At 45.1% G+C, this 24,674-nt stretch overlaps 5 protein-coding genes across 12 annotated transcripts in view; 2 read left to right on the top strand and 3 right to left on the bottom strand.

Annotated features, from left to right (window-relative positions):
* hook2 (hook microtubule-tethering protein 2) overlaps window positions 1–7,093 on the top strand; it is a 36,892-nt gene extending 29,799 nt beyond the window's left edge. For 4 of the 5 annotated variants that reach the window (XM_088357906.1, XM_088357907.1, XM_088357905.1 and 1 more), the window contains 19 exons: window positions 28–160; window positions 281–348; window positions 544–609; window positions 681–761; window positions 1,702–1,868; window positions 2,003–2,143; window positions 2,580–2,781; window positions 2,861–2,971; window positions 3,057–3,144; window positions 3,323–3,389; window positions 3,468–3,605; window positions 4,100–4,187; window positions 4,634–4,639; window positions 4,787–4,821; window positions 4,900–4,982; window positions 5,089–5,192; window positions 5,308–5,415; window positions 5,490–5,561; window positions 5,629–7,093. In XM_088357906.1, coding sequence (XP_088214032.1) covers window positions 28–160; window positions 281–348; window positions 544–609; window positions 681–761; window positions 1,702–1,868; window positions 2,003–2,143; window positions 2,580–2,781; window positions 2,861–2,971; window positions 3,057–3,144; window positions 3,323–3,389; window positions 3,468–3,605; window positions 4,100–4,187; window positions 4,634–4,639; window positions 4,787–4,821; window positions 4,900–4,982; window positions 5,089–5,192; window positions 5,308–5,415; window positions 5,490–5,561; window positions 5,629–5,757 — 1,887 coding nt within the window. In that variant the 3' untranslated portion in view covers window positions 5,758–7,093. The remainder of the gene's footprint in view (window positions 1–27; window positions 161–280; window positions 349–543; window positions 610–680; window positions 762–1,701; window positions 1,869–2,002; window positions 2,144–2,579; window positions 2,782–2,860; window positions 2,972–3,056; window positions 3,145–3,322; window positions 3,390–3,467; window positions 3,606–4,099; window positions 4,188–4,633; window positions 4,640–4,786; window positions 4,822–4,899; window positions 4,983–5,088; window positions 5,193–5,307; window positions 5,416–5,489; window positions 5,562–5,628) is intronic. The other variant, XM_088357908.1, reaches the window with a different exon arrangement.
* Window positions 7,094–8,748: 1,655 nt separating this feature from the next.
* ubn2b (ubinuclein 2b) lies at window positions 8,749–18,143 on the bottom strand. Of its 2 annotated transcripts, XM_088358163.1 has the most exons (18): window positions 17,438–18,143; window positions 16,986–17,117; window positions 16,729–16,830; window positions 16,426–16,551; window positions 16,238–16,341; window positions 15,634–16,123; window positions 15,486–15,556; window positions 15,064–15,193; window positions 14,806–14,912; window positions 14,547–14,657; window positions 14,311–14,451; window positions 14,163–14,213; window positions 14,044–14,086; window positions 12,441–13,862; window positions 12,170–12,377; window positions 11,764–11,832; window positions 10,034–11,589; window positions 8,749–8,984 (listed from the first exon to the last, which is right to left on the bottom strand). In XM_088358163.1, exons 1-17 carry the CDS (start codon window positions 17,750–17,752, stop codon window positions 11,543–11,545), a joined length of 3,669 nt encoding a protein of 1,222 aa, XP_088214289.1. In that variant the 5' UTR covers window positions 17,753–18,143; the 3' UTR covers window positions 8,749–8,984; window positions 10,034–11,542. The 2 variants fall into 2 exon arrangements, with proteins under 2 accessions (XP_088214289.1, XP_088214290.1); XM_088358164.1 differs by lacking the exon at window positions 11,764–11,832 and having other exon boundaries at window positions 17,438–18,140.
* trir (telomerase RNA component interacting RNase) lies at window positions 9,113–10,651 on the top strand. Of its 2 annotated transcripts, XM_088358166.1 has the most exons (4): window positions 9,113–9,242; window positions 9,394–9,848; window positions 10,211–10,282; window positions 10,350–10,651. In XM_088358166.1, exons 2-4 carry the CDS (start codon window positions 9,594–9,596, stop codon window positions 10,455–10,457), a joined length of 435 nt encoding a protein of 144 aa, XP_088214292.1. In that variant the 5' UTR covers window positions 9,113–9,242; window positions 9,394–9,593; the 3' UTR covers window positions 10,458–10,651. The 2 variants fall into 2 exon arrangements, with proteins under 2 accessions (XP_088214292.1, XP_088214291.1); XM_088358165.1 differs by having other exon boundaries at window positions 9,134–9,848.
* A 485-nt stretch (window positions 18,144–18,628) lies between the features above and the next one.
* On the bottom strand, window positions 18,629–20,719 carry rpsa (ribosomal protein SA). Its single transcript, XM_088358584.1, has 7 exons — window positions 20,598–20,719; window positions 20,041–20,212; window positions 19,845–19,963; window positions 19,320–19,565; window positions 19,120–19,248; window positions 18,852–19,050; window positions 18,629–18,771 (listed from the first exon to the last, which is right to left on the bottom strand). Exons 2-7 carry the CDS (start codon window positions 20,171–20,173, stop codon window positions 18,677–18,679), a joined length of 921 nt encoding a protein of 306 aa, XP_088214710.1. The 5' UTR covers window positions 20,174–20,212; window positions 20,598–20,719; the 3' UTR covers window positions 18,629–18,676.
* Window positions 20,720–21,672: 953 nt separating this feature from the next.
* LOC148384394 (mitochondrial glycine transporter A-like) lies at window positions 21,673–24,212 on the bottom strand. Of its 2 annotated transcripts, XM_088357851.1 has the most exons (9): window positions 24,011–24,212; window positions 23,768–23,842; window positions 23,619–23,673; window positions 23,416–23,540; window positions 23,271–23,355; window positions 23,014–23,193; window positions 22,766–22,934; window positions 22,460–22,620; window positions 21,673–22,240 (listed from the first exon to the last, which is right to left on the bottom strand). In XM_088357851.1, the coding sequence occupies exons 3-9, from the start codon at window positions 23,631–23,633 to the stop codon at window positions 22,118–22,120; spliced, it is 858 nt and encodes a 285-aa protein (XP_088213977.1). In that variant the 5' UTR covers window positions 23,634–23,673; window positions 23,768–23,842; window positions 24,011–24,212; the 3' UTR covers window positions 21,673–22,117. The 2 variants fall into 2 exon arrangements, with proteins under 2 accessions (XP_088213977.1, XP_088213976.1); XM_088357850.1 differs by lacking the exon at window positions 23,768–23,842.
* Between the last annotated feature and the right edge of the window lie 462 nt (window positions 24,213–24,674).

The following is a 24,674-nucleotide window of genomic DNA, read 5'->3' as shown; positions in this document are numbered from 1 at the left end:
GGTTCCTCTTCTGATTTCCAACACCAGATACTGGGCCACCAAGTGTTAGAAGAGCATTTGCCTGATGTGAATCTCATTGGTGAGATGGGTGACATCACTGAGCTGGGCAAGCTAGTGCAACTCGTCTTGGGTTGTGCCGTCAGCTGTGAAAAGAAACAAGGTAAATGTGAGATGTAAAAGCGGCTAGAGCATCAAAGTGATCAGGTCGTGCAAGATGCTTCCTCTATTTAGAAAAAGAAGCTTTGCTCGTTCCCCAAGCTCTCTCTTTTCTTAAAACCAGAGCAAATCCAGCAGATCATGACACTCGAGGAATCTGTCCAGCATGTCGTCATGACAGCCATTCAGGAGGTAAGTCAGCTGCTTGTGAGCTTCATGCTAGTTAGCATCTTTGAATTCCCAATCCGCTTGTATTCAGAGGTGGAACTAAATGGCTGTTCACAATTTGCACATTTTCTCCTGTATTTAAATTCGGACAAAACCCAATTGTATAAAAACTGAGGCAATATTTTACACATTTTATTGACTTAAGCTGTTTTTGTGTAGCTTTTATCAAGAGAGCCTTCATCTGAACCAGGGAGCCCAGAGACCTACGGAGACTTTGACTACCAGGTGGAAATCTATACTCTTTCTCTCCCCTCTATGAATGATCAATTTACCGCTTGACTATTCTGTGTCTGCAGTCCAGGAAGTATTATTTTCTAAGTGAGGAGGCGGGAGAAAAAGAGGACCTTCGTCAGCGTTGTCAAGACCTGGAACATCAGGTAAATTTATGTTGGCAAACATCAAGAACCGGTTTGCTGCGCCGTTTTTTTTCAATGTGTGTGTGCTGCTGTGTTGGTGTATTTTGGCCCTTATTGATTAGAGTGCCTGAATGTACTTTCTTTTGATTTGATGTTGCGTAACCTTGGCTTGGAGAATACACTGATTGTATTGAGTTTTTTTTTTTTCCTCCTTTTTACCCCCAAAGTTACATGAAGTGTTGCATAACCTCAAACTAAAACTGACGCGTTGCCTTTGGATGGAGCCGCGTCCAACTCAAATTTCCACGGCTTTCAGCCCACCTGTTTTGTTTACTTGCGTAGCCCACGCTTTAGGGATTAGTCACTTGTTGTTTGGAAATTGATTTGCTGTCTGTGGTCCTGTGCTAAAGCATGCAATCTGTCCTTAAAGTGCAGTGTAGGTTCCAAGGATTCCAAAAGGTAAGTTGCTACTCCCTCTTTTTGAAGATTGCATTGCTCTCTTGTCTAACCCAAAAAAAAAAACACCTCTACCTGCTTGGCCCCACTACAGTTTGTAAATATACTGTCCACTATATACTTTTTCTTCAGTCAAACTTTTTTTTTTCCTGACTGACCTCAGAAGATTGTATGCTCTCCTTGCACATTTCTTTGCAGCCGTTCATTGACCCCCGAGGCTGAAGTTAACAACTTCACCATTGAGACAAATCGGCCTGGGAACATTTTAGACCAGCTGACTTAGTCTTGAGGCGTAAGCATGTAAATTGAGAACATAGCATGTGTGCACACGAAAAAAGTGGCGAGTTTATTTTCAGCGACTCGGTCATGTGCTTGTGCCGTTGCGGTCTTTTCTCCACAAGAATGCCCCGTCTTCTATCTTCAATCTCAATAGCATTCATTCCCTTTCTGATGCTTCTCCCCAATTGCACGCCTTTTCCATGTTTGTCTCCGTTTTTCTCAGCAGCTGTCGGTGGCTCAGGAGGAGAAGCTATCACTCCAAACGGAGACTCGTTCCTTGAAGGAGAAGCTGAACCGCTGCGACTCGCTGGATGTCTCCGGCACTGCCATCACCGGCAAGAAACTGCTGCTGCTGCAGAGTCAAATGGAGCAGCTCCAAGATGAGAACTACAGGTAAAGATTTGGAGCAAGATACGCTTGAAGATGGTCACAGTGGCGGTAATAGGCTTTGAATAGGTCTTTGAATACTTTGAACAACATCATCATAGTCGAATTTAAAAGGGTGCTTATGTCACTTTACACATTAGACTGGAGAACAGTCGAGATGACCTGCGTCTGCATGCGGACATGCTGGAGCGCGACTTGGCCAACGTGCAGCAAAGGAACGAAGATTTGACCAGTCTTGCGCAAGAAGCACAAGGCCTCAAAGATGAGATGGATATTCTCAGGTAAGACTGCTTATTTAGTTTCTTTTTTTGTTGTCTAGCATATAATAGCTTGAAAGTATCATTTCCATAATTTAGAAGGATTACAGTCAGGAGTTTTTTTGATGATAGTTATTGAACTTTTTAATCAACAAGTCCTTTTGACGTCTGAAATGACGCATCGCGGCACAATCAAATGTGGGAAGCCATGCAAATGCTTAAAGCTCCATTCTCATCTTCCACTCACAGAAACAACTCCCACACTGCCCACACACAGACGTCCATTCACCTCCTCACTCTGACATCTGTGTTGATAAAAGACATTTCATGCATTGATGCCGCTTTGCGTCAGAGACTTTCCAAAGTCAAGCAGAGCGAGGAGCCAATCGCGAACCATCTCACCTCGGCCAAGTACATGAGGGATGCCTTGTCCTTACCCGCTTCCCCTCCTGCCCCTCAGGCACTCCTCCGACCGGGTGAACCAGCTGGAAACGTTGGTGGAGACTTACAAGAGAAAGCTGGAAGATCTGGGTGACCTCCGCAGACAGGTGCGCCTCCTGGAGGAGCGAAACACCGTGTACATGCAGCGCACCTGCGAGCTGGAGGAGGAGCTCCGCAGGGCTAACGTCTTCCGTACTCAGATGGACACGTACAAGAAACAGGCAAGCATCGTTTTTCCAGGTTGACATCAAAGTGCTAGTAAACATAGTCAATCACTTTGCCCTCTCTTGTGACTTGCAGGCTCACGAGCTTCTCACCAAGCACCAGGCCGAGGCCATGAAAGCTGAGAAGTGGCAATTTGAGTACAAGAACCTTTATGATAAATACGAGGCACTCCAGAAAGAGAAAGGAGTGAGTTGTTGACACAAAAGATTGATTTACATCATTAATAGAAAGATTCTCTGTTGCCCGAACTCAAGCAATGTTTAATTTTTAGCGTCTGATGACGGAGAGAGACACTCTTCGGGAGACAAATGACGAGCTGAGGTGCGCACAGGTGCAGCAAAAGTGTCTCAGTGATGCAGGTAAGCTAACATTGATGCCATTGAATGACAAAAAAAAAGGAAGAAATGGTTTACCAGAAATACCAACGTGTGAGATAAGGGCTCAGCAAATTTGCATTTGGAGAGTTGCCAGCTGTTTGAATGAACATGAGTCGTTTTATTTCGTAAAAGCGCAATCTGCAATCTAATCTCTCCACAGGAAGCTTGTGCGACAACGAAGCCGCAGTTGGAAACCTTGCTGCCGAGATCATGCCCACTGAACTCGCGTATGTTTTTTTTGTTTTGCTCTCGTGACCAATTCTTGGCCTCTTTTTTAATAACCTCTAATAAAAACCTCTTTGCAGGGAGACCATGGTGCGCTTACAGAGTGAAAACAAGATGCTGTGTGTCCAAGAGGAAACCTACAGACAGAAATTAGCGGAGGTACAGACTGATCTTGAGGAGGCGCAGCGCAGCAAGAACGCTCTCGAAACCCAAAAGCGGTAGGCGACAGCTCGCCGTCAACGAAATCGACTTCTGCCCGCTCTGTGCCGCCATATTGTGCGTTCTTTGACATTAACATGGCCGTTTGGCGGATGGTAGGAGTGCTATCTGCCTAAATGTCAAATCACCCTCTGCACTTGTGCGCTCAGCTGAGCTGTGTGGGCCGGACTGGAGGACAGACCGCAGAAAGCCAGATTGTCTCTTGTCTGTGTGTGTTTATATGCCTGCGGCCATGTGGACATGTGGGTGGACTGAGTGTGTGCGTGCGCAGCCAGGCAACACCAGGCCCAGGGTGTGGGAAGCATCTTCACTAACAGGAGGAGAGGAGCGCAGTGAGCATGCTCGGTGGAGCGCGGCGCCGCATGGCCCGGCAGCACACAGATGCACAAGGATCAGCACTTCTCTTCCTCCCACCCGTTTTAACTTTTGCGTTTCATCATCCGTCCTTCTCGAGCGGCTCTTCAACAATCCTGCCGTTGTTCTTTCCCTTCAGGCTGCAGCAGCAGCAGATCTCCGAGCTGCGTTCTCAGGTTGAGGAGCTCCAGAAAGCACTTCAAGCGCAGGATAGCAAGACGGAGGATGTGAGTGCTTGTTTCAATTCACTCATTTGATATCCGCACACAGAAAAATATCTCTACTATGAATCATATTTGGCAGCAGAAGTGGGTGGACAAATCTCAATATGGACCTTGTCGTGATACATTACACTCTGGAATAATAAAAGCCAAAGGTTGCCCCACTTTAGGAGCTCAGCCCTGTCCCACATAGTGAAAAGCTGCAAACAGCTCTGCATAATAGCTTCCAGAAGATGGCAAAGCACGACATTGAGTTCCGAAACTAACGTCAATAACACCACATAAACCGTATGAAATTGTCGAAATCCACGTTTGTCATTTGCCGTGTGTTGAAATGAATGCCATGTTTGCCGTGTTTGCTGATTCACCGTTAACACCTGCCCCCCTCTTCTGTCTGTCTGTCTTGTCCCTACCCGTCCGTCTGCCCCACTGAACAACCGTGCCAAAATCAGGCTATCGTAAGTACGGTCCAAATGGCCTGTGATTCAACAGCTTGACCTTAACAGCTTTTACCTTGACTTGACTCTGTGTTTGTGTGTGCGCGCCCCTTTAACAATAACGCAAGTTTTAGAGTTGAATGTATTTTCTTTGTTTTCTTTCTATAGTCCTCCTTGTTGAAGAAGAAGCTGGAGGAACATTTGTAAGTTCTCCCATTTGACTCCAATCATGATTTGATTCTGTTGTTCATACAAAAGGCGGATTCCACTTTTGATTCCAGAGAGAAGCTCCATGAAGCTCACACTGATCTCCAAAAGAAAAGAGAAGACCTGGATGACCTGGAGCCCAAAGTGGACAGCAACAGTTGAGTCTTTTCACAAATGTTTTCCATCCTTGCACCGTTTCAGTTGCAGAAGCCTTCGTAAAGGGCGCCTTCTTTTGCTTTCATTTTTATCCTCTTGTCTACCAGTGGCAAAGAAGATAGATGAACTCCAGGAGATCCTGCGGAAGAAGGATGAGGACATGAAACAGATGGAGGCGCGATACAAGCGCTACATGGACAAGGCGAGAACGGTCCGTACTTGATCTACAAACGACCCGGTTGATGAACAATTTCATTGAGTGAAAATAATTTATGAACAGAGTTTTCACTCTCAAGATCTTTATAATTGTGCTCGATTGTGTTTAGGTGGTGAAGACCTTGGATCCAAAGCAACAGCCAGCGACTGTGACTCCTGACATTAAGGCCTTGAAGAACCAGCTGACAGAGAAAGATAGAAAAATCCATCACCTGGAGGTATAGTTGTACAAATTTGTACATTGTACAAATCAAGTTTGGATGTCTTCACTAACTTGCGACGATGTGCTCAGCGTGATTATGAGAAAAGCCGATCCAGACATGACCAGGAGGAGAAACTCATAATTAGCGCTTGGTATAACATGGTGAGAAGTCCTCAAGTATTCTCTGTGCTTTTAACGGCCTCCATACACGAGTTTTGCTTCCTCTCAGGGAATGACCTTGCATCAGAGAATGGCGGGCGAGAGGCTGAGCTCATCCAGCCAGGCTTTGTCCTTCCTGGCCCAGCAGAGGATGGCCACCAACGCAAGGAGAGGCCTCACACGGCCACAGCCAAGATAACACTTGAAACGAAAGGACTGCACTCATCGTTGCCTTTTGCTGCTTTACTGCACACACACACACGCCCTAGTGGTCGAACATGGTACCGTCATAATTTCCAGCGGAGCGACCCATCATTGCTCTTTCCTCCTGGGACCTAAGTGCGTGAGGAGAAAAAAAAAAAACGGTCTCACCTTTTAAGGTGACTTTTAGTTTATATTTTGGGGGGTTTTAACAACAGCATGGTGTCTTTTTTTAGTTAGACTTTTTCAAATGTATTTTAAGGCACTCTTAACAGAGTTAGTCAGCGGTCAGGATTTCTTAGAGATCTGCTGAATATCACACGGAACTGAGGAACAGTAGAAATGTGGCCTTGGACCATCCGTTGTAGGTAGACGTTAAGCTACACTGGTATACCTCCATTTATACACTGTACATCCACATGAATTTTTCTGTATTTTTTTTATTTGAATGACCTTAGACTGCCAGAGAATCTTAATCTTGTTTTCACTTGAATAATATTCTCCTTAGAACTCTAACATGACCAGCCAAAAAGCACTTTCCCAGAGCAGTGGCTTTGTGGAATGCCTTCAAGAAGACACCATATCCTTTGTGTAGTTAAAAATGAAATATGGGGTGAATACAGTGTATTAACTTTTGAGTCCTTCCCTTTGTTGTATTTTTCTGTAGCTGTTAGTTGAATTGCATGTTTTCATTTATAAGCTTTATTTGAATGTGATTATTCTCATGAGTTTAATTCAACCTGTGACATTTTTTTTTTTTCCATTGAAGCAGGGTAATGGTGGTTGGTCAAACCTAAATGCACTCACCACTTTAGAATCTGCACAAATGTGAATGTAGGCAATTGAAGGCCTCCTTAAGCATCACAAATACACTATGATCGACATGATGCAACACTAAAGACCTGTTTTAGTTTTTCTAACTACTGAATACACAAGAATGCTAATTTGGAGTATGTCTGTTCACAAGAAACCAGAGTGCACATACTGTATCTGTCAATAGATGGTACTTTCAATCGTCACTGTTTATGTTCTACATTGGAGCATGAACATTCAGTACATCCATCCCCATGTCAAAGATGCTGATTAATGTCTTGTCTTTCATCCCTAGAAACCTATGCTGTAGTCTTTATTGACCTAAATTTGTATGCACATTTTTTGTGGTTCTTGATTAAGTTTTTGTTTGGTGTTTGTTGCCCAATTGCTGGGATGACTGTTTGAACTGGTCAAATATGATAGTATGTGGTACTTTTCACAGGGATCAGGCAAGTTGAACATCGGTTAGTCTTTCTCCTTTCTACCTTTGCACTACAAATAAATGGGAGTTTAAGATAAAAGGTGCTAATTTGTCATTTCAACGTATTTAATTACAAGGATTATGGTCAGTTTATTGAAAAGACACCGTTAAAAATAAATTTAAAGATTCAGATAGTCATCCCAAACTTATTCCATAGTCTTCAGACGGTACACTGTCGCCATCTTCTGGTCATTATGAGAAATGCTACCAGGTATACGAGTGAAATGTGTTTCCATGCATCCCTTCAAGCAATTGCATGAATAAATAAATGCAATTGGGGAAAGTGCTTGATCAAGTGCTTAACTGAGACCGCACCTAATAACAGGCCACTTTATTAGGGAAATATCATGGTCAAAGGTCACAAATGTCAAGCTCTAGTCCTCAGGTCCACATTCCAACATGTTTTCCAAGTTCACCTCGTTAAGCGCAGGTGTGTGAAAAGTTTTAGCTTCTTTCATGGTCAAAAGGAGCTAAAAGTTTTCACGCAGGTGCACTTAACGAGGGAAGCACACGGACACTCCATTAGGTACACCACCATTTTCAAGTGTACTTAACAGGCCACTTTATTAGGGAAATATCAGGGTCAAAGGTCACAGTTGTCAAGCTCTAGTCCTCGGGGCCGCGTTCCAACATGTTTTCCAAGTGACCCTCGTTAAGCGCAGGTGCGTGAAAACTTTTAGCTTCTTTCACGGTCAAAAGGAGCTAAAAGTTTTCACGCACCTGCACTTAACGAGGGAAGCACACGGACACTCCATTAGGTACACCGCCATTTTCAAGTGTACTTAATAACAGGCCACTTTATTAGGGAAATATCATGGTCAAAGGTCACAGATGTCAAGCTCTAGTCCTCGGGGCCGCGTTCCAACATGTTTTCCAAGTGACCCTCGTTAAGCGCAGGTGCGTGAAAACTTTTAGCTTCTTTCATGGTCAAAAGGAGCTAAAAGTTTTCACGCACCTGCACTTAACGAGGGAAGCACACGGACACTCCATTAGGTACACCGCCATTTTCAAGTGTACTTAATAACAGGCCTCTTTATTAGGGAAATATCAGGGTCAAAGGTCACAGATGTCAAGCTCTAGTCCTCGGGGCCGCGTTCCAACATGTTTTCCAAGTGACCCTCGTTAAGCGCAGGTGCGTGAAAACTTTTAGCTTCTTTTACGGTCAAAAGGAGCTAAAAGTTTTCACGCACCTGCACTTAACGAGGGAAGCACACGGCCACTCCATTAGGTACACCGCCATTTTCAAGTGTACTTAATAACAGGCCACTTTGTTAGGGAAATATCATGGTCAAAGGTCACAGATGTCAAGCTCTAGTCCTCGGGGCCGCGTTCCAACATGTTTTCCAAGTGACCCTCGTTAAGCGCAGGTGCGTGAAAACTTTTAGCTTCTTTCACGGTCAAAAGGAGCTAAAAGTTTTCACGCAGGTGTGTTTAACGAGGACATCATATTGGAACGCGGCCCCTCGAGGACTGGAGGTTAACACCCCCTGGTTGAAGTGAAAAGTGCCACACCCGCCCTCACCCCCACTTTCTGATTGGCTATTTGATCTGTGACGTCACTTGGACACTCCGCAGGTACACCGCCATTTTCAAGTGTACTTAATAACAGGCCACTTTATTAGGGAAATATGGCCAAAGCCACACCCACCCTCACCTGATTGGCTGGTTGATCTGTGACGTCACACGGACACTCCATTAGGTAAACTTGGACACAAGTAGGTTTATTGCACAATGCACACAAATATAAACAATAATAAAATACGAAAATGAATGGTGGTGGTTCCCCTCTTGAAGAAGGGGGATCGGACGGTGTGTTCTAACGACAGAGGAATCACACTCCTCAGCCGCCCTGGTAAGGTCTATTCAAGGGTGCTGGAGAGGAGAGTCCGTTGGGGGTCGAATCTCGGATCCAGGAGCAGCAGTGTGGTTTTCTATGGATGGATGGAAATAAATAAAAAGATACTGAAACATTGATACATTGGGCCTTTACGTGACATCGTTACACAATATTCCGAAAATAAAAGTTTATTAAAATAATAAAAGTAAATTTCGAGCCAACACAAGTTGAAGCCACGCCCATGGCGTGACGTCGCTGATAACCTAAAAATGGCCGACGGCGAGCAATGGGCTTAGTGAAAACCTAGCCAAAACACAGGCCCACTTCACAAACTCTACGAGCCTGGACACGGGTATTTCAAATTTGTGGTATCTAACGTTTAATTCTGTCAACGTATCGACGTCACCAGCTGAAATTGGTGCTAGTTTATTCGAAAGCAGTCAATCAGACGACGTTAGCAACATTAGCATTCGAACTAACTGATGTTGTTTTTTGTTTTCTAGCTTAACAAGTGCTATACGAGCCACGTCGCGGATTGTATTCGACCGATTTCTTTTCGCAAGGAACACGTTCTTTTTGTTTACGAAACGCTATCGAGCTAAACTATATACACAAGCCAGCGTTACCAAGAGGAGCAGCTCGTTGTCCAACTGGAAGTCCGGGACAACTCCCGAACACTGAGGCACCACCGCAATCAATAAACATGGAACAAAGGCGCAGACACGCCAAATCGCACCCTACTGATGGCGGTAGCAGCAGCGGCGGGGACTCGGACGGCGGAAGCCCCGCGTCCCCGTCGGGGAGCCAGCAAGGCCCGTCGTCCTCGGGCAACGCGTTCGCCAACGACGGCAGCTTTATGGAGATGTTCAAGAAGAAGATGGAGGAGGAAATGAGGAAAAAGGCGCAGGGGACAGATGGAGAGCAAGGACATACGAAGCCCCCTCCCGTCACTAGCTTTGTAAGGGTTGGCAGCTAGCACATCCAAATTGACAGCTTTAGGCCAATTCACCATTGTTGTAGAATGACTGTATACACTACTCACAAACAGGGTAAACTTTCAGGCTAAATGTTCACACTGTTGAATGCATGATCTCTTGTGCTAGAAGGTCAAATGAAGCTTCACCCAAAGGCTCAATATCTTACCAATTTGTGAGTACTGTATCATAAGCCATATTAGATGGGATGAGTTGGGGGATGTTCTCCACAGATGAGGCTGGTGGTTGGACAGCAGACAAAATGTAGACCTGCTCTGGTGTAGTCTCCTTCGTTGCTAAGGCAAGGCCTCCTGTAACGGTGTCAGTCTTCTATGTCCTAACCCAGGTGGGGAAGCGCAGAGGCGGTGTGTTCCTTAAGACCGGTATGGTTGCCAAGAAGCAAAAACAGGACACAGAGGTAAGGAGCAGAGGATGAGCCAAAGATGGAAATTGCTTTGACCTACCGTGTCTTCTCTCCCTTGCAGTCTACGCCTGGCAAGAGTGACGCTTGGTCAAAGTACATGGCGGAGGTGAAAAAGTACAAAGCGCACCAGTGCGGCGATGACGATAAGACCAGGCCGCTGGTCAAGTAGACATGGAACCACAGAAGAAACCTTTGCCTTTTTTTCCATCTCGTTTCCTGAAAGTTTCCACTTTTTTGTATTTTTGCTCCTTTTGATTTGTTTTGACGCTGTTCATATTTTCCTCTGTAATGCTTTGAAATCTTGCCATAAATGATTTAGTTCTTTTTGGTCATAAGATAAAAAAAATCTACACTGCCTGATCATTGAGGTGTCATGTTTACTTTTTTTTCCCAATGCACATTAAGTTAATCAAGGCCATATGCAAGCCCATCTTACTCATGCATACCTGCCTAACAGCTGGAAAACATAATTTGGAAAACCAATTACCCAACATAGTACTATTTTTTTACACATATTGTGTTGGCTTTTCGACAACAGGTTCCATCCAATCTTTTTACCATATGAAGATAAGATTTTTAATTAAAAGGTTTCAGTACTGTACAGAATGTAACTCTGAAGAATTCAAGTAAAATAGAGAAAACATGTTCAGCTTAGGTCGGACGAAAGCTCCGCATTTTACATTTCTTACAAATGTCAGCAAAAATTTCATTATTGTCTAAAATAGGGGTGCAACGGTACAGATGTTCCATGGGATCTATTGAAATATTCCTTTTTTTTGCTTTTCAGCTGATTAATAATGATTTGGACACTTTGAAAGGAAAATACAAAACTTGCAACTGTGCTGTAACCGGTCAAGTTAACTGTACTATAGTGCTAAATAAAGCACAATTTGAATAGTTGAATATTTTAGCCATGTACCGTTGCACCTCCGGTTTAAAAAGAGCACCATGTAGTCACTGACCATGCATCAGGGAGGGAAACATACAAAGGCACCCCGTCGATCCTGTCTCGTCATATACACACTGGCGGACGGACACACACACACACACACACACACACACACATACATACCGTACATGCATGTTTGCTCCCTGTCCACAGTGATATAAGGTCTCTTGTAAACGTCGACAAATTGTAGTTGCCGTTTTGTTTAGCTGTAAAAGATATAAAAGTTATCAAAAGCCTTTTCCATTCCTGAAAAGCAGAACATATGAAAAGTGGTCTGCTCCATCTGGCACAGAGTCCAGCCGCTATCATAGAGTCTTCCTCTTGTTGTCTCCTCCTTGGCTTTGGCTGACATCTGCACAGAAACAATTTCTTGTCAATCACAAGCATTCCTGGAAATGTCTTCAATTAAGGAGGGAGGGGCATACGACCACAAGTACAGGATGAGCACAGCAAAGGCACAGACGGAAAGACAAGGAAGGAGCAACTGTGGGAAAGTGGAGGGGAGGGAGGGAGGCTCACATTTTACCTGAGAAAGCGAGCTGCAAGTGAGGAGGCAGAGCAACCTGAGAGCCCGACTGGAGACTCTTATACAGATCTGAGAAGACAGGACGGGGGGGCACAAAGAACATGGGGGTGAAAAGGAGGGCAGGAGGAAAAAGAAAGGGGAAAAAGAATGAACGAGGGATACAAAAAAAAAGGCAGATGGGAAACGTGACCAACGTGACATTGAGAGAAATCGGCAGACGAGAACAAACGCTCGGACGGTTGAAGCAAACAAAATGGATGCATGTCAAGCAGACAAGCCGCTCATTCACTCCGTACAATGGAATTATTGGAATGAGTTCATTCATAAGTGTAATGCACATTCATTTCCCGGCACTATTCTGACGCGGCAGTAATTATATCGCCGATTTTCAACATCCTGCACTCACTTTGAGTCAAGGTAGAGAAGGAAGCATTGCTACTGGCCGCAGAGCTGGTGGGTGGTATGCTGGAGCCGGCGGCGCCCAACTGGGGCAGGTTGAGCAGCGGCGGGAACTGGAAAGGAAGCGAGACGGGAACCAGACCGCCCAGCATCCCGAAGCCCAGAGGGAGAGACGGGGTGGAGCCCAGCAGACTGCTGCCCCCTGCTGATGACGCCTGAGTGGAAAGGGGAAAACAAAAATCAAGTGGTTGCATCTTCAAGGCCGCGGGGGTACCAACCTGAGGCAACTGAGGAGAGGCCGTTGACAACGGGACCGACGTCACCGGTTTGACCCCCTGAGACATCGTCACTCCTGTGGACCTTTGGCGCTGGCTTGAGTTGGCGGAGAGCGTCGTGGGAGGGGTGGCAGTTCCTGAATGTTTGCTTATGGATGGCGAGTTGGTAAGGCTACTGTTGGCTGTGCTGCTGCTGCTGCTGCTGCTGACTGGGTTCTTCTGGTTGCTCGGGGAAGCGTAACCACCTGGGCCCACCTTGACTGTTCCGGCCTGGGCACCTGAGTACGGCGAGCGGAACCCTGTGGGACTTTTGGAGGAGAACTGTTGCATGGAGGGTGTCACCTGAGACCTGGAAATTGGGGAGGGGGCGGACGAGCCTGAGGTGGTGACGACCGTGTTGAGGGTGCGAGACTGGGTGTGCATGACGTGGCTGGGGACGACGGAGCCGAGGCCGCGAGACGGGGTGGTGACGGACGAGCCGTGGGTGCGAGGGGAGGTGGTGACGGCCGAGTTGACGGTGCGAGGTGTGAGTTTGACCACTGGCGTGATGCTGCTGTGACTGGATTTTGTGAGAGTGGCGTGCATCGGGGTGATGAAGTTTGACTGCTGTGTCGTTTGAATGCCCATGTGGGACGGGGCGGTGGGAGATGCTTTGCTCTGGGGGCTGTGGGGCGGCCGTGTCGCCAGGAAGCTTTTGGGGTTCATGTGCGCCGGCGACGGATGGCTCATCGGTTGTCGAGAGGGAGGCGGCGTAACGATGATGGGCTCGCTACTGCTGACGCCTTTATTATTGCTGCATTTGATGAGGCCTGAAGTGGGTGCGGAGACCCCCATCTTTGATCCCGGAGGCGCGAGGGTTGACGCGGTGGGTGGGGGGCGGGGTTTAGCAGATGAAGCAGGAGCGTTGACCTTAGGCACGGCGACACCCACGGGTCTCTGAGTGTTCAACACCGAGTGTCTGTGCACCTGACCCGGGCCCTTCACATTGCCCATAGCGTCCACCCTGACCGACGACACGGGCGAGAAAGTGACCGAGGACGGCCGGGACGAAGGGGCGGAGGGAGACGAAGAGCTGAACGTGTAGCGGGGGTTGCTGGCGCCGGAAGTGCTGACTGAGTGCTTTTTCTGCTGATGCTGCTGAAGGAGCGCAGAGACATGAGGGGCTGCGGCGGTGGCGGCGTTGGCGACGCTCTTCGTTCTCTCCGGGGAGGGAGGGCTGCCCCCTTGCGCCAGGCCCTTGGCGGCATTGCCGAGGATCATAAGCGCTTGGGAGATGGAGTCCAAGGAAGGAACCGCCAGATCGTCGTCGAGGGAATCCAGGCATATGGGCTCAGCCGGCGACTGAGACGGTCGCTTAGCAACCTGGCCGACGGGGGATGGAGCGACACCTGCTGAGGGTGTGGTCCGCTGAACCCACGCCGCCTCCTGACAAACAAACGTTCAAGTTAATCGCCTTGTTGGCTCAGTAAATAAATAAGAGAATAGCAGGTTGTAAAGATTATAAATATATAGTGGATACAAGCAGAACCAAATATTTTGAAATGAATATGCCTTCCCAGACTAGAGTGATTAAATTAAGCCAATTCTGCACATTCTCCTCTTTTACCTTTGGCTTGACTTTTGGTGTGTTGATCATCTTTTTCTTTGCTCTGGAATGAACACAAGTCAGATGAGTGTGATTGGTAACTTTGTAACAAAACGGTTACTAATTGTCACTTTACTCACGAGTAGCCGGTGAGGTGACCATGAGCCACGATACTCTCTTTGAACAGGATCCTTTAAAAAAATAATAAAATAAAAAATAAAACCAACATCACCACTGAGCTACCAACTACCTAACTTGGCAAAATCAAGTCAGGACAAAAAGACTCACCTGCTCTGCATCCAACCTTTAGGCCAAAGAGGTTTCACCTCGGTCTCCATGAAGGCTTTGAGGTAATCTTCAGGAGACGTGGTCTTGCCCTCCAGCTCATAGCAGCTCAGCTTTACTCGTACCAAGTTGCATAGCAACGACCTGACCGAAAATGACAACAGGGGAGAAAAAAGATTGGTAAACTCGAAGAAATCCATCGACTGCTTTTACGATAGCAGGAGAAAAACAAAACAGACCTGAGTTTGTCATCCCAGACAAACTTCTTCCGAGGCCCCATCACCCTCTTGCCTGGCTTCTCTTCATCCTCATCCTCGGAAGCATTTTTCTCTCCCTCCTCGGACTGTTGTCTGTCAGGAGTGAGACGCAAACAAGCAGTACGTCAGTGCTTTCGGACAAAATCTGTGTTGCGTCTAATCAAAGAGCTACGAGAAATAACCACAAGGCTGCCCGGAATTATACATACAAAAAAAAATGATGATTTGGAAGTGCGCTTACTTTGCCACTTTTGCAATACAGTCCATGTTGTATCGAGCGATTTGCTCTGGCATCACGCTGCACACCGCCAGCTTCAGCTTGAGTAGCGGTGTACGGAGTCTGCCGTCCTAGCCAAAGAAGGGGAGGGTGTGGGGGCATCCAACAATTTCATTTCATAAAGGGCAGTATTCACATTTTAATGGCGATCCTGATAAGATGATATGTTTTTTCTAACATATAAAATTTGGAGGCGACATAGCAAAAAAAAAAAAAAAGTACCTGTATGTTAAGGCTCAATTTCTTAAGGCGCTTGAGCAGACCTTCTTTATTACACGGGACAAAGGCCTCCAAGTGAGAGTAGACAGCTGAACGAACATCTGCTGGTTGCTCCTGAACCTGTAAATCAATACTAATACACACACAGACACACACACATAAGAGGGTTATGCTTATAATAGACAAGCTATAAATACAATTTGACAAGCAGGGGTTAAGGAAGGATGTCTAAAATTCTCTTCTAGTGCGAGCGAGCTGCCTGCCATATGCTTGTAACTTGTGATCCAAAAAGTCAAGTGATTTGAAATTCAAGAAGCATTATTTAACAACCTTTGAGACGCCACTGCAAATGATCTAATAATTTGTTGATTATTGATCTGAAAAATGTTTGGGGAAAAAAAAATCAAAACATCAATGTCACTCACTCCAGTAGGATATTATTCATGTCCATGGTGAAGAACTTCTTGCGGCCCTCTTCGTCAAACTGACGAGATGCCTGTGACATGAAACAAGAATTAGCATCGTAAAACATGACCGCATATGATGCAAATATCAATCGAAGGAATCTCGTACCGCTCTGAGGTCTTCGATGCGCTTCAAGAGAGGGCCTGGGAGACCAGTGGGCAGTGGTGGAGGACTCATCATACTAGCCTGCAACATACGGCCCGCCCCTGCCTTCTGGCCCACGCCAAAGGAGCCGTTCTCCCCCTGAGTAGGACTGGAGGACTGCGGAGAGTCCAGCATCCCAAAGTCCAGATCGCCCATCATGTCGTGCAACACATCATTGTTGGCCGACCCCAGCAGTGATATCACGGCCGGGTCGGATGTCAAATCCGCCATGTTGCAGTCGTTGCCGCCGGCGACCTTAGCTTGGCTGTTGACGACCGAAGTGTTCGCACCGGGCGTTTTGGCTTGGGGTCGTGGCAAACTGGCGCCGGCTATGTTCCTCTTTCGCATCTCTTCCTTCTCCCTGGTGAAGCGGCGCAACATGTTGGCCAGATGGAGGGAATCTTTCATAAGCTTCTTCCTCTTCTTCTTTTCTGGACGATTCAAGGATGACACTCTGTCGAGATACGAAAAGGAAAATAAGTGTTTCTCAAGAACTACATTCATCATTGGAGTCTTCACATTATAGCAGATTTCAAAGCCATGACAAACCAAAAAATTAGAACCTCACCCTGGCTTTGGTACTTTATTTTTCCTGGGTTTCTTCTCCTCCAAAACTGCACCATCTTGCTTTTTCCTCCGCTTTTTAATCACCCGCTCGTCTCCATCTTTTATCTTTTAGGAGACGGATGTTCCTTTTTACCATCACGTTGGATGAAAGACAATGATTGTGCTTTTACAGAGGTGAAATAAACACACCTTGACGTGATTATTCTCGGTATCGTCTGCTTCGGAGTCAGACGCGGCTCGGAACTGCAGAGTTCCTGTGTTGATGTAAAAGCCTCCATGTTTGGTTGTCAGAGAGGCTGGAACCAGCTCATCATACTGTACAAAAAGAACACGCTGTTCATTGGTTATATCACAACATTGTTTATAACTATTACAAAATCATTTCCTGTTAGTTTACAGTCATTTAACGTAGCTAACAGTCGTGCTATTGCATAAAGGTGGAACCCCCTCATGCCCCAAACCTGATGATGTGTGCATGGAGTAAGAACTCACAGCTTCGGAATTGTCAATGAAGGGGTCAGTCTCGTCATACCCGTAACCGATATCGATGAGATCCTGCATCCTGTCTTTTTTCTTCTTCTTGGAAACGCCACCCTGCAAACAAGGCATTAAATTAATAGTACACCAACATTCAACAAAAAGTCTGCTTACCAAAGTCATTCAAGAATTGACTGTTTATTTTGAGGCCATATCACACAGCTCTACAGCTGTATAATATAACTTATATACAACTGTACAAAATAACTTACATATTTGTTTTCAAATCTCTTAGCCAACTCTTCAACCTCCCGTCTCTCCCTCTCATCATCAGCAAGTGGGTCGTTGGGGTCCAGGCAGGGTGTGAGTCCTTTAGGGGTAGTTGAAGCTGCTGCAAGTTGTACCTACATGTAAAAGACAGAAAGGTAATTATTGAGTGAATAGTCAATTTTATTAGTTAAAAAAAAAAAAACAGTACTGCTTGTTAGATGTGTATGCGATTTATTTATCAATCCAATTTACTTAAAGCCCAGAGTCGTTTTTAATGACCTGCTAATGACGTCTTTACTGTGAGTGTTAGACTCTACATTGTAATTGAATATTATAATGTACATAACTTGGGAACTTTGGGAAATAATATAATATTTGTATACAAGAACCCAGTTCGCCAGACGAAGCCCCCTTGCTCACATTATGTTACCCCGAGGCTCGAGTGTCTCCTCACCTGAGAAGGACGTGAAGGCGTCGGGAACACCAGCTCGCTGTAGTTAAATTCGGCAGAACCGCGTTCACTTGGCTCGGAGAGAGAGAGGTTGAGCCGGACGGTGGGTTTCGCCTCCTCGGGCTCGGCGGCATCACCTTGCGAAGTCCCAAACAGACCTCCGCCACCTTCTGACCCGACCGCACTTCCACCAGCGTCTCTCCCCAAAGTCATGGCCTCATCTTCGCGACGGCGTTTCTTGCTCAACTCCGGGGTCGACGGAGTGGATGTGTTGAACGACGAGAGGGTGACGAAGGGAACTTTCCTCGGTTCTGCCATTTGTTCACAAACCGGACGTGCGAAATAGAGCCAGGCTCCCCCCGCGGGTGGTCAGCTAACGCCGGAGTCGCCAGTTACACCGCTAGCTGGTTACTATACTAGCTAGCTTCCGTTGAATAACTGCTCCAGGCGACACAGTTACTAATATTTCGGCACATTCCGTGATAAATCCATATAGTCTTGTACCCGGCGTAGCCCCCGACGCCTACGAAGGACTTTAAAAGTTCTAAACTGCAGTTTTGAGTGACCCCATGTAATCCGTGTTTAGCTACAGAAAGAAGGCTTCTGTAGTAGCCATCTTGATCATTATTATCATTATACCGTGGTTGGGCGTGCAGAAAGCGGAAGTCGAGAAGGAAAGGAAACAGTGTTCGTCCAATAGCAGAGTCAGAACCGCCCTTGGACACGCCCACTTGACTGTCGAGCGCGAATGTGGAGGTGGTGATTGTTCTGCACAGGCGGGATGCTGGACAGCCGCTTCACTTTTGTTTCAATGGATACATCGAAGGAAAACAAGACTATCGAATATTATATAGATGCCCTCTAAAAATTCTACGTCACTGTTGTCATAGTAATACATGCATTTGGCAACACAGGTTAGTCGTCGACGTTCTGCTCGAGTAGGAAGCCATTTAAGGAGTAGCTATGGTTTACAGCCCCTGCCCCCAGGAAAAAAACAAAACAAAAAAAATGTCATTCATCCACTACTCACTTGAAGGATTGTAAAAATTTCAAATAATCTGTCCATTTTTAAAAAAAATAAATTTATAGCACACTCCCATTGTGGTAGTACTGTTGTGGCTACTGTACATCTACCAGGATTCAATTTCCAGCTTGTCTCAGAAGGTGAACAATAACAGACAATTCAGAAAAAAATGGTGTTAAACACTTTATTTTCTGTCACGTTCAGGTTTATTTTCTGTTTTAAGACCAATCAGAAGCGGCACCACCCCAGTCAGACGCCTGGGCAGTGGGAGCAGTGGACCAGTCCTCAGTAGCTGGCTGATTGCTCCAGTCCTCTGCAAGACAAACATAAAGTAAGATACCACAAAAAAAAAAAGGCATTAAATTGATATGTATTTTAATTAACAATTCTCACCTGAAAAGACTTCAGCGGGCTTGACAGCTGCTGGAGCGCCTGCTGGGAACTGCTGAATGGGCACAGATGGCACAGCAACACCCTCGGACCAGTCGGCAACCTCAGGCTGGGCAAACTCCGCTGCAGGGGCGGTCCATTCACCCTGGAACTCCTCCTTTCCAACAGCCTTCTCAGCAGCGGCTTGCTCCTCCTTCTCAATCTACATTTAACAGCACCATAGTCAGTAACTGTATGTGGTGTTGTGCCTATCTGTGATAGTAATAGTTACCTCTTCAGGGTCCCTGTAGAAGTACAGATCAGGCATGACTTCCCAGGGGTGCTCTCTGGAAATTGTGCCCCTCATTCGGAGAACCTCCCGGGCCAACATCCACCACATCAGACCCACAGAGTGGTGTCCCTAAAACAGACACGTTAGAAAACAAGCTCCTGTGAAATGAAGCGGTCAAGTTATTTCATTCCATGGCTCACCTTGTTGTTGCAAGGGATGGCAATGTCCACATATCTAAGTGGGGAGTCTGTGTTGCACAGAGCAATGGAGGGGATGTTCACATAGGAGGCCTCCGTCAGTGGCTGGTGATCAGCACGAGGATCTGTCACAATCAGCAGGCGGGGCTCTCTGAAAGCGGCCTGGATCTGATTGGTGAATGTACCCGGGGTGAAGCGACCGTGGAAGGTGGTAGAACCGGTGGATGAGGCAAACTTCAACACTGCTCGCTGAGGAGGAAGCAAAACTTGTCAATTCTTCCACTGGGCGTCATTACATTTATTTTTTAAGAGGGATTACATTGTGACCAAGGTCTACCAAACCACAATCATGGGACATCAGTCCTAAATGGCTTCTGAAAACCCGTCCATAATTACTCTTGCACATTTCCGACACCTGAACACTGAACATGACAGCAGTGCCCAAGCTTTAATAATGTGCATTTTCACATTTCAAAATTGGTTATGTCTTAACAGCAAAACATCAGACTCTAATGACTTGAATTTTACCTGTCCGGTGTTCCTGGAGGAGATGACACAAACATCAGCTGGGTTTTCAATGGCAACAATGGCCCTTGCAGCCAGCAGCAGCTTTTCCCAGGTCTTTTTCAAGTTGATGATGTACACACCTTAAAAAGAAAATTATCTTAAAATCCATTCTAAAACATGCATAGAAAATGACTAGATATACTAAATCCACACGTACCATCACTTTTCCTCTTGTAGACATACTGCTCCATCTGGAAGTCCAAGTTGGTACCTCCGAGATGGGTTCCTGCAGCCAGGAACTTCAGCACATCTTCCTCCTTCATTTGAAGGACATCCAGACTTCCGGACATCGTGACCGCTTTCCCGGAGTTACGACTGAATTGGGAGAGCTGTGGATTGAAATTAAAAGTATAGGGCACATTAACAGACAGAAATGCCCAATTTCAATTTACAGTCAAACTGACAGGGAATGTAAATAGCGTGTCATCTAGTTGCTAAAACATTTAGCATCTTTTGAACACACACGTTATAACATTCATTATTGCAGTGCGTAAAAGTCGGGCACAGCAGAGAGCGTGGAATGAGCGCGTGTCACATGCTAGTTAGCTTCAAATGTTAGCATAACTAGTTCGGGCGTTTTAACACTAAGTGAAAAATCACATGTCTAGTTTTAACGTCATTATAGGTGGTTAAGATGGTTGTAAGGGGGCTACTTAATTATTTAGATACATTTGGAGGTTATATATATTTTAAAAAGGCGTTCTAGGAACTCACCACGAAACAACGCCGTATGGAAGACTAACCCACACGATGGTAGAAAAGGCCGCTTTCAGGAAGTGACGTCATACTTATAGTCCTTTTCTAAGCTTGTGATTGGTTCGTTACTTTCAACAGGCTTGTTGTCATTCTGCTGCTTTATCGAAAGGTGGCAGTGTTACATTAAGTGACGGTGGTGGTATGTGTTGGATGGCCATGCCATATTAAGAAAAGATGGAAAGACCATATTAAGACAATGCTGAGACGTTGACTTATCAGTCAAAGTCTAACCTGTTTGGCAGCAAGTGTATTTATTTGCTGAAGATAAAGAGTTCCAGTCAGCATGACAACTGAGTGCACAAATTGTCCTTGGTAAAATATTGAAAAATGAAGCCGTTGAATCCTCCTGGCAAAAAATTAAATATAAGTAGGCTGATAAACACACAGATAACCAAAAGTTTAGTCCTACTGCTTCAAAAGCAGTCAGAGGGTGATGGAACTGGAATTTCCATGAAAAAAGTGCAGACTAGTAGTCTTGTGGCGTGAAAGAAAATAGTGTTTTAGGTTATTTGCCACAAAGACAAAAAAGGAAAAGAAGAGATTTAAGGTGGTAGTTTATTCCATGGCATCTAAGTTTACTCTTAAAAAAAAAAAATGCTATCAATAATCAGACAGAAATATACCGATGAATAAATGAGTGCTGATCAGGCTATACGAGACGACTGCCCTGCCCTGCTTATCAATGAGGTTTTAGATTTTTATTATGCTCAATAATTAGCCTCTCCCTACAGTACACCATCAGCCATTTATGTCATGAATTAAGACATCATGCCAAATATGCTCCATTAAATTTCTGGTTTAATGCAAAACCTCTAATTTGGGAAGTCCATAAAAATTCATATTTCATTCATATTTCCTCTATAAGCCAAGGTTAAGACCGAATGTACTATGCCACCATGGTCCATGCCCCTATGACATAACTGCCGTATCTGCACAGCAGCATAGGTCATGCTTCAGGTCTTGATGTTAAGTAGACGCCTTCGGTTTAATCATTTACAGCATTTAAGAGCAGGTTAAGAAGCACACATCACTATCAACTTTGAAGATTTGTTTTATTATATTATAAAAATACTATAAATATTGTGATGAGGTATTACAAAGTGTCATAGTAAGCAAAAAAACAAAGCATTTAAATATCAGCTTCTTTTTTTTTTTTTCTTTTCACCAACATAGGCAGTTAGTCTTCTTGAGCCACTGGTCTAGACTACAGCGCTGACAAAACTCAAATAACTCTCACTGTGCAATTTCTAAAATGTGATCGACCTGAAAGTGCAACCAAAACTACTCATTAGATTAGTATTTGTTAAACCAACTTCAGCCATAACCCCCGCTGAACACATTTCTGAGTGTCCACCTTTTACGAGCTCTTGTGTAAAGTGCAACTCCATCATTGAGGGCAACAAGATACACTTGTGACACATAATGAGCAACTGCATCTCTTCTTTGACGTCTTCTAACTTGACCTCGACCTTTCCTTTTCATGTTTTCAGTCCGAGATATGCCATCATTTGCTCATACACGGTCCACGCCATGGCGGCCATCATCGTCCTCCGAAGACAACGTGGCAACGCCCCTCTTAGGAAGCCTTCGAGTCCATGTTCCTTGGAGAGAAGATCAAATATGCAAACGTGTCATCTCAATAAAACTAAATACTGTAACTTTAAGAAGGCCAGTTCCTACTAGACCATTTATTTTCAATGAATGTGCAAATGTGAAAATTAAAAAATAATAATACATAGTATTTCCACAATATTATTCATGTGTCCCAGAAATTGCTGTTCTCTCATTTTCCTAAATTTTCAAGCAAGTGACATACATACCACATAAATGAATCTGACGGCGTCGATGGTGCTCAACTGGGGGTTCACTTGGACGAGAGTTTTGACCACATCGGCAGGCTGAGTGATGAGCGAGGCAGACACCCCTGCCATGATCCCGCAGCTGAAGTTAGCCAGGGGGGCAAAAGCAGACACGCTAATCTCTAAAATGAAGATACACAATAGATAAAGTCAGCAAAACAGAGAAAAGACAAAAAAAAACTATGGAAAGTTCCAAGAAGGTGGTACAAATAAAATATTTTCACTGCATCCCTCTGGCAATCTGTCCCGCTTTTCCTCTTGACATACCTTTTGGCAAATTGCCCTTCATCTGGCTGTAGAACATAACGTAGATTCCAGAGAAAGGAACGTCTCGGAGCATAGTGGCCATCAGGCCAGAGTAGAGAGCCGCAGGACCTTCAGTCCGACACACACTGCGCAAAGCCCCGGTGATGCTCTCATAATGGAACCTGCCGCACTGAGGTAAAAAAAACAAATTCTAACTTTTGAAAAATTGAGTGTAAACACATCTCGTTGTGTTAACGCTGCTTTCTTACTTCATATCGAGTCTTGATGACGGTCACAGGCAACATGAGGACCCCAGCCACCGCTCTGGCCCCGCCTCCCAGCAGCACAGCTCCCAAGGCCGTGGGGTTTTTGTCCTGGAAGAAGTGTTGCTTTAAGGAGCCGTAAGTGCTGAAGTAGAGCCCCACACCAGGGATGGTCCTCATTAACGACTGGGCCCACACAAAAACAGGAGAGAGATGAGTGATTGGCATTTAAGAAGTCACACGTGCTCGATTTCGGTTCTAACCGGTGAAACTCCTTTCCACAGTCCCGGCAGCCTCTCTGTCCGCACGACATTCAGGATCATCCTCATCATCCCTAAACGGCCAGAACTGGAAAAAATAAAATTCAAGACTATCTATTTGAAGAATTGTACGTGTGTACACCCTTACCCAGGCTCCACGCTGTTCTGCAAGGTTTGCAGACGTGTTTTGACCAAGTCCAGAGGCTGGAAAAGTAGCGTGGAGCAGGTTCCACTCAGAGCACCACACATGAAGGCTTTGACAGCTGGGTGAACCTAAAGAGGTTGGAGGGGTGATGATGAAGTCACCCATCCATCCATCTGCTCATCTGGAAAATTAAACTTAAAACCTACCAGGGACAGTTCCATAGTTCGGGTTGACGAAACGTTTTCCTCTTGCACCTTCACCCTGCAGATGCATTTAACAGTGATCAGGCTCTGCACTCACAATTCGACACAAATCACAAGACCGACGATGCGTCGTTCGTTTGTGAGCAACTGACTTGACACACAGCTACTCATTAACAAGATCACAAATTAGGATCTTGTTCCTTTTTCCGCTTTTGTGTGATTTTACACTGGCAATACATTAAAAAGAAATAATTACAATATGCAAGAAAAAAATAATACTAATTATCCAACTACTAAGTAAAAAGGGCCTCATGATCCTGAACATTATATATTACATCACTCATAAACGGAATAGATATTAGGATTAAACAAAGTGTGTATTATATTGTACATACCTTTTTTTGTGGTTCCGGTTGTGTCGCCGTTGGCTTCGGTTTGTTGTGTCTGTTACCCAAACAGCTTCAGCAACAGTAATAATGAGACTTAAGACCGACTTTGGTACCCGTAATAACGAAACTTAGGAGCTAAAATTGGTACCCCGGCGCTGAATTGTGTTGCTCGACTGGCTTCTATAACACTATGCGAAAAATGTTCAGCGCGAGCCGGTTCCTGTTGAGGGTGGGACCCTTCGACGCAAGGTGTGATTGGCTGTCGCAAGAAAGCCACGCCCTTTTGTAGGAAGGTGCTTTTTAATTGGCTCTCCGATTGCACACGTCACTTTGGACCTGCATTTGTTTACATGAAGCGTTTAAATAAAATAAATACAAACACTCAATTTGGTTTAACATTCAAATTAGATTTCAACACAACCTGTTTTACATGTTGACAACGTCGAAGGCTTCTCCAGTGGTGTGCAGTAGTTATTAAAAACAAAAAAAATTGAATTCCTTGTAAAGCCTCTTTATTTGTAATACCACAGTCACAACATTGCTTCAATTCTTGAGGTGCAGATAAACATTACATAAATGAGATGCTTTTTTTTTATACTTCCTTTTGGCTTTAATTTGTTTTTAAGTGCGTACAGGTAATTAATTTGAGCAGTGATTTTAGTATAACACA

Source organism: Syngnathus floridae, chromosome 17 (assembly GCF_059516105.1).
Source record: "Syngnathus floridae isolate MCC-2025c chromosome 17, RoL_Sflo_1.0, whole genome shotgun sequence".
Taxonomy (NCBI): domain Eukaryota; kingdom Metazoa; phylum Chordata; class Actinopteri; order Syngnathiformes; family Syngnathidae; genus Syngnathus; species Syngnathus floridae.
The sequence above is the reverse complement of the archived record's forward strand: the minus strand, read 5'-3'. Positions and strand labels throughout refer to the sequence as shown.

Bases quoted from the DNA above. Each gene is read 5' to 3' on its own strand.
- trir (XM_088358166.1), top strand. From the start codon at position 9,594: ATGGAACAAAGGCGCAGACACGCCAAATCGCACCCTACTGATGGCGGT. The intron at 9,849-10,210 runs GTAAGGGTTGGC...GTCCTAACCCAG, and splicing joins CCCCTCCCGTCACTAGCTTT to GTGGGGAAGCGCAGAGGCGG. The intron at 10,283-10,349 runs GTAAGGAGCAGA...TCTCCCTTGCAG, and splicing joins AGCAAAAACAGGACACAGAG to TCTACGCCTGGCAAGAGTGA.
- ubn2b (XM_088358163.1), bottom strand. From the start codon at position 17,752: ATGGCAGAACCGAGGAAAGTTCCCTTCGTCACCCTCTCGTCGTTCAAC. The intron at 15,557-15,633 runs GTACGAGATTCC...TTCATGTCACAG, and splicing joins GCATCGAAGACCTCAGAGCG to GCATCTCGTCAGTTTGACGA. The intron at 14,087-14,162 runs GTGAGTAAAGTG...TGTTCATTCCAG, and splicing joins GGTCACCTCACCGGCTACTC to AGCAAAGAAAAAGATGATCA.
- rpsa (XM_088358584.1), bottom strand. From the start codon at position 20,173: ATGTCCGGAAGTCTGGATGTCCTTCAAATGAAGGAGGAAGATGTGCTG. The intron at 19,566-19,844 runs GTAAAATTCAAG...CTTCCTCCTCAG, and splicing joins CCTCCAGGAACACCGGACAG to CGAGCAGTGTTGAAGTTTGC. The intron at 19,051-19,119 runs GTAACTATTACT...TGTTAAATGTAG, and splicing joins TCTACAGGGACCCTGAAGAG to ATTGAGAAGGAGGAGCAAGC.
- LOC148384394 (XM_088357851.1), bottom strand. The intron at 23,356-23,415 runs GTAAGGGTGTAC...TATTTTTTCCAG, and splicing joins CAGAACAGCGTGGAGCCTGG to TTCTGGCCGTTTAGGGATGA. The intron at 22,621-22,765 runs GTATGTCAAGAG...TCTTCATTTTAG, and splicing joins GAAGGGCAATTTGCCAAAAG to AGATTAGCGTGTCTGCTTTT.